This window comes from Elgaria multicarinata, chromosome 6, assembly GCF_023053635.1.
Source record: "Elgaria multicarinata webbii isolate HBS135686 ecotype San Diego chromosome 6, rElgMul1.1.pri, whole genome shotgun sequence".
NCBI lineage: Eukaryota > Metazoa > Chordata > Lepidosauria > Squamata > Anguidae > Elgaria > Elgaria multicarinata.
The window spans coordinates 54,473,504-54,486,369 of NC_086176.1; the positions used below are offsets into that span (position 1 = coordinate 54,473,504).

At 39.6% G+C, this 12,866-nt stretch overlaps 1 protein-coding gene across 1 annotated transcript in view; it reads right to left on the reverse strand.

The window, feature by feature from the left end:
* CNTNAP4 (contactin associated protein family member 4) overlaps positions 1-12,866 on the reverse strand; it is a 285,406-nt gene that overhangs the window by 112,158 nt on the left and 160,382 nt on the right. Inside the window, exons 4-7 of the mRNA XM_063129435.1 lie at positions 6,909-7,056; positions 3,099-3,302; positions 2,777-2,961; positions 205-348 (exon numbers count right to left, since the gene is read on the reverse strand). Coding sequence (XP_062985505.1) covers positions 205-348; positions 2,777-2,961; positions 3,099-3,302; positions 6,909-7,056 — 681 coding nt within the window. The remainder of the gene's footprint in view (positions 1-204; positions 349-2,776; positions 2,962-3,098; positions 3,303-6,908; positions 7,057-12,866) is intronic.

Genomic DNA, 12,866 nt, shown 5'->3' on the forward strand with positions numbered 1-12,866 from the left:
TAATCAACCTTTCTTCTCTTTTTATACTATACATATTTATACAACCAATGGAGTGATAATAATTGTTAGGGGATTGTTTGTATTTATCTTTTTTTCCCTCCACTTTTATTTCCCTTTTTGTAACACCTTAAATAAATAATAATAAAAATCTTTATAAATAAGATTGTAAGAGTAGGCACCCACCTTATATATATTATTTCTTACCTTAATGTTGATTTGAGGTTTGTGTCTCTTTGCCAAATCAATAATGTTCACACCATTGTAATAAAGATTTTCAAAACATCCATGAAAGTTTTTCCATGGTAATATCCCTGATTTTCCCGGCACTGGAATACCTCCAAAGCTGAGCTTAGAAAGAGAAGAAAAATCAATAACAGTATTAAATAATTTTCTGACAATCTGCTTGCAACATTGATGATAAAAATGTGAACAATGGAAAAACAGCAGCAGTCACATATTGGTCAATTTAGATGCACCCTATTTTTAAAAATCTCTGTTCAATTTTCAAATGCATTAACTGAAAATATAGGTTAAAATGCAGACCACATGAAGCGCATAGTAAATAAGGAGACAAAGAAAAAAATCATTTAAACAATTGTGCCTTTGTTTTCTGATAGTGGTTGTTTTATTGAAACACATCAAGAAAGGAAAATGTTCCTTACTTTGGATGTTAGAATTGAAATAACAGAATAGGGCAATCCTGTTAATGTTTTCTCAGAAGAAAGTTCCACTATGTTAAATAAGTCTTACACTTAGGTAAGCAAGCACATGATTACAGTCTTAGGCCTTAGTTAGACCTAAGGTTTATCCTGGGATCGTCCCGGGGTCATCCCTGTTCATGTAAATAACACACAGGATATCCCGGGAGCAGGCAGGGATGAACCCGGGACAATCCTGGAATAAACCTTAGGTCTAGCTAAGGTCTTAGAAAAAGATAGGTAATATAATTCCATATGATTCAAAGTTTTCTTGATCTTTGTATATTTTCCATGTTACATAATTGCAAGTTTTCTTTAAAACCCCCTACTAATATAGCAGTCTTTCATGTGACTATTTGCAACTGCTTACCTGAAATTTTCAAACCAATGAAGCAACCTATGTAGACATTTCAGAAATTTATGTATTGTTATTCCTTGTTTTGACTAAAGCTATGCACTTGCATACTGTTCACTATGCTGCATCCACTAGGCTGTTCACATGAAGTAACAGACTTTCCTGTATACTTTAATGGAGCAAGGACTTTTGGGTACACAAAGGTAGTGCAAGTGAACAAACCCTATTTCTACACCAAAGCTCCCACACGCATGGATTGCTTTGTTGCTAAATTTTTGTGGCAAGGCAGCAGTTGCAAGGATGGGTCCAGTCAGCGAAGGGATTGGCCTCCAGACCTACCAAAGTTGTGCTTCCTGGGCCCTTCCTATACCAAGGGCATGTCTACACCAGGGGGCTGGAGGGGTGGTGGAAATCTCACGATATGCTGGTCGTGAGATCATCCCTCTCAGTCTACACGCGGCACGCAATGACCCGGGAGGAAGCAGGACGTCGCGCTTACCATTTTTTTAAAAGAAAGAAGAGCTGGAGCGCATGAGCGCTCCAGCAAAAATAATAAGGTAATAAACAAAAACAAAACCCTCCCATTCAGCCCCGATGGGCATGGATCTCCGAAAGAGAACCACACGTCCTGCGGTCTTGGGACGATCCCAATGCTGCAGGAAAAACCAGGATAGAAGTGTAGGGCTATATCCCGGGGAAAGGGAGGGATCATCCTTCCCTGCTCGTGGGATCCCCTGTGCAACACATGGATGCACAGGGACGATCCTGCAATGATTCCTGGGATATTGCCCCATCTAGACATGCCCCTAAGGATTATCCCAAGAAAATGGAGGGATCGTCACTGCCTGCTCCCAGGATCCCTTGTGTGTCATTTGAATGCACAGGGATGATCCTGGGATGATCCTGGGGGGAAAAGGCAGCTGTGGAAATGGCCCTGGTCTAGAGATGCCAACTCAGACATCTGCATTGCATCTTGAAACTGTTTGATGCTTTCAAGATAAGACAGCACAGGATCTCCTGCCTGTTCCTTCCCCAGTCACCCCAGCTGACCCTTCCCCTGCCTGCTGTAAAGAGTACCATTGCTGGTAGAATGCTAGCAGATGGGGAAGGGATGTGGATGTCTTAATTGACAAATGAAGCTTCATTGCCTCCAGTTCTACTGAGGAATATAAGTGTATACAGTGCTAATCTGCGAGATGTAATCTACCATTGCTACCGCAACACCAGTGCAAACCTGCATTTCATGCTACTGCTGAACCTGCTTTTCCTCCACATCCTCTTTCCTGAATGGTACTGCTGTGTCTCACCAACACTGGTATGCCCCTTCACAGATTGTAAACATTGCAGTTACAGAATGAATATGGGCTGATTTAAATCACAGCAGAAAAGTCAAGGGCTTGGACACCTATAAGCCATGTATTATTAAAAGTCTGCAGAAAAATATTAGATGTAATCAATACTGTACAAGCTTTAACAAAAGTTGGAATGCCAAAAACATTCCCCTAAAGCTCATGGGCCAGATCTACACCAAGCAGGATATGCCTCTTTGAAAGCAGTTTGAAAATGGTATATGGAATGTGTCCTGGGCTCCAACAAGTTGTCGATACTATTATAAACCATTATAAAGCAGTAGTGTAGATCCGGCCATGGTCTCTTTAAATTGCATAATTGTATTTACATAACAAAGATAATAAATCTAATAAATGAAAGATAATTTTCACACCTCATAATCAAGGTCCAAATAATTGAATTCTCCCTTTGCATGAAAATGGTGAGTGTGTTTATCAACTGTAAAGTTCACTTGATTATTGAAATGTTCAATGAGGACTGAATGCCAATGCTGATCATCCAAAAGGCTACCCAGAGTGATATTAATCTGGGCATCAGCAGAATATATTTTAGCATCACCTTCAAGAGGAGAAAAACAAATGGTTAGATCTGTTGCAATAAACAGTGTAGACAGTGAGCATTGGTCAGTTTATATATATGTTTTTCTTTAAAAGCTAAAATACTAAGTAGATGCAATATGATTGTGTACTTGGTACCTATGTTGATGAGCAAGGAAAGCTTTCCATTAGCTAATGCCAATGTGATGTGGTCTCCATTCTGTCCTTCTCTGTGTAGCAGAATACCATCTCTTTGGAGAGTTTTAAACTTCAGAGAAATGATGTCTTTCAGTGCCGTCGTGGATTTCGGGTTAAATCTGTAGAGCAGGAAACTCTTCCCATCAAAATCTGCCACCTCAGATCCTGGGAAGAACACAAGTAAGGGCTCTCTTACAACACACAGCTGAAAAGAGAAATACCCCACACATTTTCCTTCGTGTTAGTCAGCAGGAGAATGTGAATAATTTCCCCATCCCATTCCATAATCATTATTAGGATGGCCATATGGAAAGGAGGACAGGGCTCAAGTATCTTTAACAGTTGCATAGAAAGGGGAATTTCAGCACATGCCATTTGTATGCATGCAGCACCTGGTGAAATTACTTCTTCATCACAACAGCTAAAGCTGCAGGAGCCTTGCCCTTTTGGCTAGATACAAAAGAGGTCAGGGCTCCTGCAGCGTTAATTGTTGTGATGAAGAGGGAATTTCACCAGGTGCTGCATGCATACAAATGACACCTGCTGAAATTCCCTTTTCTATGCAACTGTTAAAGATACTTGAGCCATGTCCTCCTTTCCATATGGTCACCCTAATCATTATGGAACCAGTCAAAGGTGCAATTGCAAGGGGTAGAAGATATTTCAATGGTTGCAACAGGAGGGGGAAATATGATTCAAGGCAAAATTCAAAGGCTTGCTCTTGGTCATATTTAACATTAAATTGCAAAAAAGCACTTTATATTACAAGAATATTTGTTGTGGCTTTGAAACACAAAAGAGAAGGCTCAGCCAGCAAGTGCAAATGTCCATTTAACATATATGAAATGCTCTCAATGCCACAGTAGGTAACAGCATTTCACCTTTTAAAAATGTACTTTATGTCTCATGGCATATTATCTAATATCTTTCAAGGTCATATATATTCACTTCACCAAAAATAAAAGATTTTAGGCCAATAATGGAAAATAATATCTGTCACAATCTGTTACTACCTGACTTAGAAATACATAAAGGAAGAGATAACACTCAAGTCAAGCACACAGAGTATTCATGCTGGGTAAGTAAAGAAGACAAAGGAGGTAATAGTTCTTGAAAGATACGTTTATGAAATAAATGAAGATGTAGCAGACAACCAATAATATATGAAGTCATTTTTCAACTCATTGAGTGTCTTCTTCCAAGTCAATGGAAAACTGCTAGCTAACATTACTTAATTTGAGAAAAATATTGCTCTACGTTTGGTTGCCATGTAATGTTGAAATTATCTGAGAAATTATCCTATGCAAGCCCATTGAAATGAATCCATGATCTCTGGTGGATTGTGCCTGAGGTGTTTCAAAAGGCACTCACTTTGAGCTATCTTTAGTGTTTTAACATGACATTTAATATCCAACAGAGCCACTCTATAAGCTTTGCACAAGCCTTACTCTATGAAATGAATAAGGTTGCAATCCTATACCTACTTACCTGGGAATAAGTCCCACTGAACTCGGTGGGATGTACTTCTGAGTAACATGTATAAAAATGTATTATAAGAGTTTTACTTTGGAAAGGACAGTTCCCTGGAGGACACTGGAACTTTCTGCACATCCATCATTTTTTTTTTTAATCAGTGTATTTTCACTAGGAAAATTAGACCATTAAATCTAGGGCATCAAGTGGGTAACAAATTACATGTTCAATCTATTTTAAACATGTTGTCACCTATCCTTGACACAGGGCAGCAGATAAATAAAAATCAATTAATAAATTAATTAACATTGATAGTTACTCCTAATCCCTATAGCATTCCTACTATCCCTCTACTATTCTCTTACAATAAACCGTAATATTCCATGTTAACAGATACACATACATTTCTGAACTTTAGTCTCCTTGGATTTCCTATTTTCTGACCTTCAAAAAACAACAATACCTAAATGTGAATTTCAACAGCAGCAGCAACAACAACAATGTCATGTTTGTGTTGCAGACAAATGTACAATTGTTCTAGTGTATTATTAGCACAAAAAACAAGGTGCTGACCTTAACCGAAAACAGACAATTAAAAGAAAAGAAGTTAAGGATATGATTATAAATTAAAATGTAATACAAATAAAGTTAAATTATTAATACTTCCAAAGAGCACTCTTACACATTTACTGATAAAGTAATAAACTAAAAACAGTGCTCATTTCACTCTGGCCATACGCGTTTCGACTTTTGTCTTTGTCAGTGGCCCAATCACTTAACTGTAGAGTACTCAGAACTATTTTTTCAAAAAGGGGCTGACTTAGGTATTCCCAAAATTAGGGATTTTTATATGTCACTCCCCAAGGTAGAGTGCACCAGGGATGCTGGTTTTACCTCAACTCTCATGCAAAGCGAATTACGTCTGAGGTAGAACTGGGAAAGACCCCTGTCTAAAACCTTGGAGAGCCACTGCCAATTAGTTTAGATTATACTGAGCTTGATGTTCCAATGTTATGACTCGGTATAATATCTAATAGGATGAATTTACGATCCAAATGATAACCAGAAACCATTTTTGGAGAAAATAAATAAAATCATAACTGCCAATATAGAAAAGGAAATTATAATGTGTGTGTGTGTGTGTGTGTGTGTGTGTGTGTGTCTTCAAAGATGTTGTATCTCCAAAACTAGATAGATCAACTTGGGAGACATGGCACTTTCCAAAGGTTCAAATTTTATCAGAAGCAAAGTATGGAAATTCAAAAAGAAAAGTCAAATTCTGAAATTGTGCTGAATCTTTAATTGACATGAAATTTCATTTCATCTACATTAGAAGAAAACATGGTTTGAACACAAAGGACCCCAAGTTCAATCTGTAGGTAGGGCTGTGAAAGATTCCTACCTGAAGTCATGGAGAGATGCTGCCAGTCGGCGTTCTTAAATTGACCCATGGCACCTTCTTGTGTGGGACCTTGGAGCAAAAGTTGGTGGCTTGCAGCCTGCTCCCTACATAAGATGCCAGAGGGCTGTGGACGTTTGGGGCTGGCTGCACTAAACAGGCTCAGCATCACCACCGAGTATGGTGCCCAACACCTATGTAGGCTGATACACAAGCTTCATGACTTTCCCTTTCTTTTGAAAGTAAACTTCTTTTTCTCAGAGTGGCTGGGCCAAAGCACGCTAGAAAGTGCAAAGTGCAAAACGAATGTGTGTGCCACTTGCGTCCAGAGACAATGCAGCTGGTGGGCAGCTGGAACCTCTGCTGGTGCCATGCTTCACAGCCGACCACAGTGTTACTCCCTTGTAATAGGGGTTTGGTTTTGTTTTTTAAAGAAAGGGAGGAAGGAAAGGAGGAAGGGCCCTTTCCCATCAGTAAGCTTATGGATGGGGGAAGCAGATCTGCAGGGGTGTGGTGGAGAAAATGTGGTGGTCAGGCAGCACAGGGTAGCAGGGAAAGTAGCAGCAGCGGAGAAGAAAATGGAGCAGCCTGGATCTACCAGCAGCCTCTCAAACCTCCCAGCACCCCTAACATATCCAGTTTTGATTTTGTCCCCAGAAAAGAAGACATGCAAGATGATACATTTGAAACTAACATACTGATGGAAAATCTGTCATGTGATCAAAAATTAACCTAGCCAAACTATGACACTATAATGCAATCAAATTCACAAGACTCAGGTACGTAATGGTCAAAGGTCAATTACTATAACAAACTGAATTTCATTTTGAGCTTAGAATGTCTCTGTAGCCTTCAGTTATGTCATGCAGTTCATTAAAGAAAAAGAAAGCACCACTTACTATAAGAACAGCCATAGACCTCAATCCGCATCCCGATCCTGCCACTGGGGTTCCAATCCAAAGGAACAAACCGCAGGAATCTTGCTTTGATGGAATGTTGGAGCTTATAAGATACCACACTATCCGCATTGGTGTTGCCTGAAAAAGCCTGAAAGGGAAAATTTAAAGGTCATCTTTTGTGGTATGGTTTTACTCATTATCTCTTGCGATGGAAACTTTTTTCTTCTTATGCATAAAGAGCTTGGGTGAAAAACTCAGTGCTATGTAGATCTATCTTTCTCCTATAACACATTGAGTAGATATAACTCCAGACTTAATTTCAGATGATCAAATAAACAAGGGATAGGGAATTTATGGCCCTCTGTATATTTTGGCCTATCAGTTCTAGCCAGCATAGCCAATGGTGAGGAGAGTTGTAGGCCAAAATACCTGGAGGGCTACAAGTTGTGCAATGCTGACATAAATTATGGTTTATGTGATTAGGAGTGAATCATGGTAAACCTTGGATTTGTTCACTCCCCCACCCCGCACCACTCTTTGTGTGAAATGGAAGAGAATGAAATCTCCCATTTCCAAAGTTAGAACAAAATTGAGTTCCATGTTCCATCCAAATTCTGGGAACTATGGATTTGTTACAGCCCATGTTTAATAGCCCACTAGGGCCAGAAATGATGGTTTGACCCTCATTTGTATAAACTAACTTTTTATTAAAACACAGTTTCCTGTTAATATATAACACAGAACTGTGAAAGTGCCTTCTCTTCCATGGATGAGGAAGAGAAGGCAGCAAGACTATGGCCTAATCTACACCTGCCATTTATCCCAAGGTGGTCATGAGGTCATCCCAGTGCATACAAATGAACCGGGGATGAGCACTCAGTTCTCCCAGGATAGCTGGAAATGCTTTTTTTTTCCATTTTCCCCACTGCCATGGGACCATCCCAAGTTCCATGGGTGGTGTGGCTCTCCCTCCCAGGGTCCTCACTCTTCTCCATGAGTAGCAGGGCTCAGGAAATGGGCACAAATGACACACAGCAGGGGATCTCGGGGGCAGGCAGGGATGATCTGTCCATTTGCCTGGGATAATCCTTAGGTGTAGAAAGGGCCCTAGTATGAGATGTACCAGAAACTACAACACTGCAATGTAAAGGTATGAAGGATAAAAAGGACATCACAACACAGTGGCTTTCCAATGGGCTGGCACAATTTTAGGACTGTAGATAGTGATCTTTTATATTTCATAATATTTTAATAATTGCATACAACAAAAAACAAAACAGTAATGTAGCACACAATTTCTGCTAGCTATTCCCCATTAATAATACTGATAAACTTGTTAGAAACATGTTACAGACCAGTTATACATTAGATCCATCTGGTCAAATTAGCCTCATGTAAGCCTTACATGAAGTTCTCCTACAGACAAGCAAAGGAGATTATAGTCAAACATGTAGTAAAAGAGAAAGCCTTGGCAACCTTTTTCTTTCTATCTATCTATCTATCTATCTATCTATCTATCTATCTATCTACCTACCTACCTACCTACCTATCTATCTATCTATCTATCTATCTATCTGTCCACAGTTTATCATCTATTGTTTAGCAGCCAATTGCCCACAGGGCTACAGAGGAGGAGAAGGAAGAAATCAAATAAACAGAGAGATTTAGGCAAGATCTACACTACTACTTTAAAACATTTTATAACATTAGTGACACGTGTCAGGGCCCAGGACGCATACCATATACAGTTTTCAAATGGTTTTCAAAGTGTCATATCCTGCTTGGTGTAGATTGACCATAGAGGATGGATGCAGAAAGGTCGCCAAGGTCTCCTGCTTCTTGGTATGATCTCCTTAGTTTGTGTTGTGAGGAGTTCCAGAGTACTCAACAGTAATAGTCTGGTTTACAAATGGCTACTTTTGCTGTGAAGTACGGCCAGACTTTACATTTACTATGAATTCCAGGGGTAAAAAAATTGCTCACCTTGCAAATATAATAACTCTGGATTTGCATCTACAAATCTGATGCACACAATAACTTTCCCAATCAGCTCAATGAAAAAGGCAACTCTGTGGGCCAAAGGAAAGCACAAGTGGAAAGACACTTCCACTTGAAGGAAATGCGTAATCCTGGCTTGTGGTGCAACTCTGTGTACACAGCAGGATCCCAATCAGGGGGTGACTTTTGTTTTTATTCTATGTATCTGTATGTTGCCCCAAAATATGGATTCCTTACAATATATATATATATATATATATATATATATATATATATGATTTAAACACAAAACAAGTATGAAATTAAAAGAAGACTAAGTTCAACAAGGAACAAAACTCACAGCAACCTCAGAATGAAACACATTTAAAAATAAATAAGTGGAGAGGCCCAGACTGCTGTATGTTTGCTCCCACCAGCAGCAGCTTTTCAAGCTCTAATTTATAACATTAAAATACATGCATTAAAATACTGAGATCCATTTTCTACCCATTGAGACCATTTCCATCTTAAGAGTGGACAAGCTAATACTCAGGTGTCATACTCAAGTTTCAAATGTTTTACGTATTTAGAATACAACTTTTCCTGAATTAGGTTAAAATAAAATCTGAAAGTACAGCAAACAGGACAGCATGTCATATGAAAATATCTGGATCTATCATTTAAATTATCCGGTATGTCAAGGCCACTTACAACCACAGTATGCGATTGATTATATATATTTTTAAAACAAAATTGCTAATGAATATGGTGCATACATTTCTCATTCCATCTTTATTAATCAATGAAAACAGGTTGTATAATGCTAGTCACATAAGTGCCTATAATGTGATTGGACGGTTCCAGCTCACCCTCCTCTTTCAGGACACTGAATATCACTGCACAGTTTCTAAAGAGACTTCTTCAAAGTAACCTATAAAGCTGGTAGATCTAGCAACTCTAAATGTTTAAAAGCATTCATGTCAGGCATTATAATCATATCATTACTCTAGATGAAGGCCAAAACAAACTCCTGAGAATTGCCACAACCTTTATAGACTTCTCATCCCTTAGAGTCCTTATTTGTAGTCTGCACACATCTGCCATTGACTTCACCAATTTGTTTGTTGACTGAACCAGAATTCAGGCCCCAAGAAGTTGATACACCGTGGAGGGTTGGTGGGATGAACTGCTTCACTATTTTCTTTTCTTTCTTTCTTTGCAGTCATGTGTGTGTGAACAATGCCTACCTCCTGGAGTGTATGGGGGCTACTCTATCACCCTAACAGCTTAGTTGCCAGTACTAAATACTGAAACTTATCAGTTCAATTAATGAATCTGTAACTTCCACGGAACTCCTATTAATTTCAGTGGGATTTGGGCAAGATGTTATTCTGTAGCATGAATCTAAGGTTAAAACTGGAAAGTTAGTCAAATTGGATGACTTCTCTGCATTTATTTCTCATGTGAATGGTGATCACTGCAACCTCAGATGTTGAGCTCCTTCAAATGGGGAGGGGAATCATGTTCCCTTACTGTGGCTCTGCTTCCTGCTTGTCTTCCACATTTGCAACGAGTTGTAATTACATGAGGAAGAGAGCAGCAACCACATGGCCCATACAATTCAATGGGACAACGCCCTCTAGTGGGCATGTTATAGCACAACTTTGCCTGTACACAGCAGGAAAACCTGACAAATACCAATATATCTCAGAAGATTCGGGTTTTCTGAGGTTTATTTTTTACTGCTAAAACCGGGGAATGGAGCGGGAGACATGCAGGAGGCTGACGGAGTCATCAAAATGACCCAGAAGCATCCATGAGTGTGCTATAAAACGCTTGTTTAAAGAAGTTTGTTGTTCCGGGAAGTACTACATGCAATGTATTTTTTGCACTCAGTGATTTCTCCTTTTGTTGCTTACTTTTAAATTCTGCAACATTTACAAAGCTTCAATAAAACACTCTTAAAAAGAAAAGAAAAGGCAAAGCTAAGATTTTTAGAATTGTTCCCAAAATTTACTGGGAAATAAGCTTATTGCCTGTTCTGAATGGCGTTGCATTTCCCCTGAAAGGAACAGGCTTGAAGTCTAGTTATACTCCTGGATCCATCTGTCAGCTACATTCTCTCTCTGGACTGGGATAACTTGTCCAGAGCTGTACTGGCACTACCTCAAGATTAGATGACTGGAACGTGCTCTCTATGGGGCTGTCCTTAAGGTTGGTCTGGAAGAAGCAGCTGGTGCAGAATGAAGGACTTAGGCTGTTGTTAGGGGCTGCCCTTTTGCTGAGGGAGCTGCACTGGCTACTAGGGATGTGCATTGTCTTGGTCCCAAACCCTGTTCAGCCCTATGGCCAGCCACTGCTCCCTGGCCGCCCATCCATGTAACCTCCACTCAATCATGGCGAGCCACCTATCCTCCAAGAGAGCTGCTCTGAACTACCATAGATCTACTGTTGCAAACTATGGTGGCTGGAAAAGACCATTTGCAGTCACGGTAATTTGCAACAGTAGGTCTATGGCAGTGCAGAGCAGCTTTCCTGAAGTATGGGCAGCTTTCCGGTGCGAGCACAGACTTCAGGTAAGTCCCACGGGTGGTGTGTGTGTGTGGGTAACAGCTCACCAGGTTCAGGAGGCAAGCAGGAGAGGACAGGTGACCAAGAGGGAAGGTGTGAGCAGGAGATGAGGGACTCCTGGTTGGCTTTGACCTGTCTTTCCCAGTCGCCTGTAGCCACCCAGGAAACCACAACAGCTGACCTGCTTCAGATTTGGAACCAAATCCAAAGTGAGCCAAGTCAGTTCCAAGGCACTGCAAGTCAAACTGGAACTGATTTGGAAGCTCTGAATTGGCCTCCAAGGCCAATTGGTGTACAGCCCTACTTGCTACATATTTGCTATAAGGCCAGGATTAAGGTTTTGTTACTGGTATGTAAAGTCTTTGAGACCAGAGAACAAGCCTTCCGCCTTATCAACCTGCCCAGTGACTAAAGTTATTTTATGAGGCATTCCTGATGGTTCCATATTGGCATAAGGTATATTTGGAGTCCACTCAGAATAGAGCTTTTAGTGTATTCACTTCCTGTATGTGCAACTCCCTGTCTGCAGGTGCCGACATTATTCTGTTTTTGGTGTTTGCTAAAGAACATTTTTTATTTAAACAAACCTTTCCTGAATAACAATAACAATTTTTTAAAACACGCAGCCACAGTTTTATTAGTACAATTTGATTTAAAACATTTTTTAGTTTTTTTTATATTCTGATCCTTTTTATTATCGTTCACCATGCTAGAATATTTTTAAATGTAGAATGGTTTATAAATCTTTTAAATAAAATAAATTTAAGTAAAATGATACTGTGAAGACAGATGTTTCTACTCAAGCAAAATGTCCAAAGAATGTTGAGGAAAACAAAAGCAGCTTAGTTCTTTGTAAAAGATGTATTCTTTTTTATTTTGAACACATATCCAAATGAGAAGAAAATTTTGGAGTAACTCTCACAGGAGGGGTACAGGGTTCTTGAGCTTACCTTAGTTACATGATAGCCAAGGGTGTGTATTTGTTTTTTAGTTGTACAACCATTTCTCCAGTAGTATGCTGCTGTTCCAGTTTCCCATGCTTCAGTTAAAGCCCAAGGGAAGAGATGTCATGAGATAACTACTCCCATGAGTATCTTTCAGATTAGAAAGCATGGGCAGCTGGGGAGAAATATGTAATAGCATAAACAACACAACACCCTCTGGCAGATGGCAATGAAACGGTATGCTCAAAAACATCATCAGAAGAAATTATAACACACCTGGAGAATGAAGGGGGGAAGCTTCTTCTGCAGGGGAAGAAATTTGGGAAACTGAAGGACAGATTTCATCACCCTACTAGTTGGGATCAAACTAGAACATTTCTTTTGTGGTGTTCTATACATCCCTATTATCTATCTACACTATCTATCTATCTATCTATCTATTTATCTAGGATACATTCATCACTGC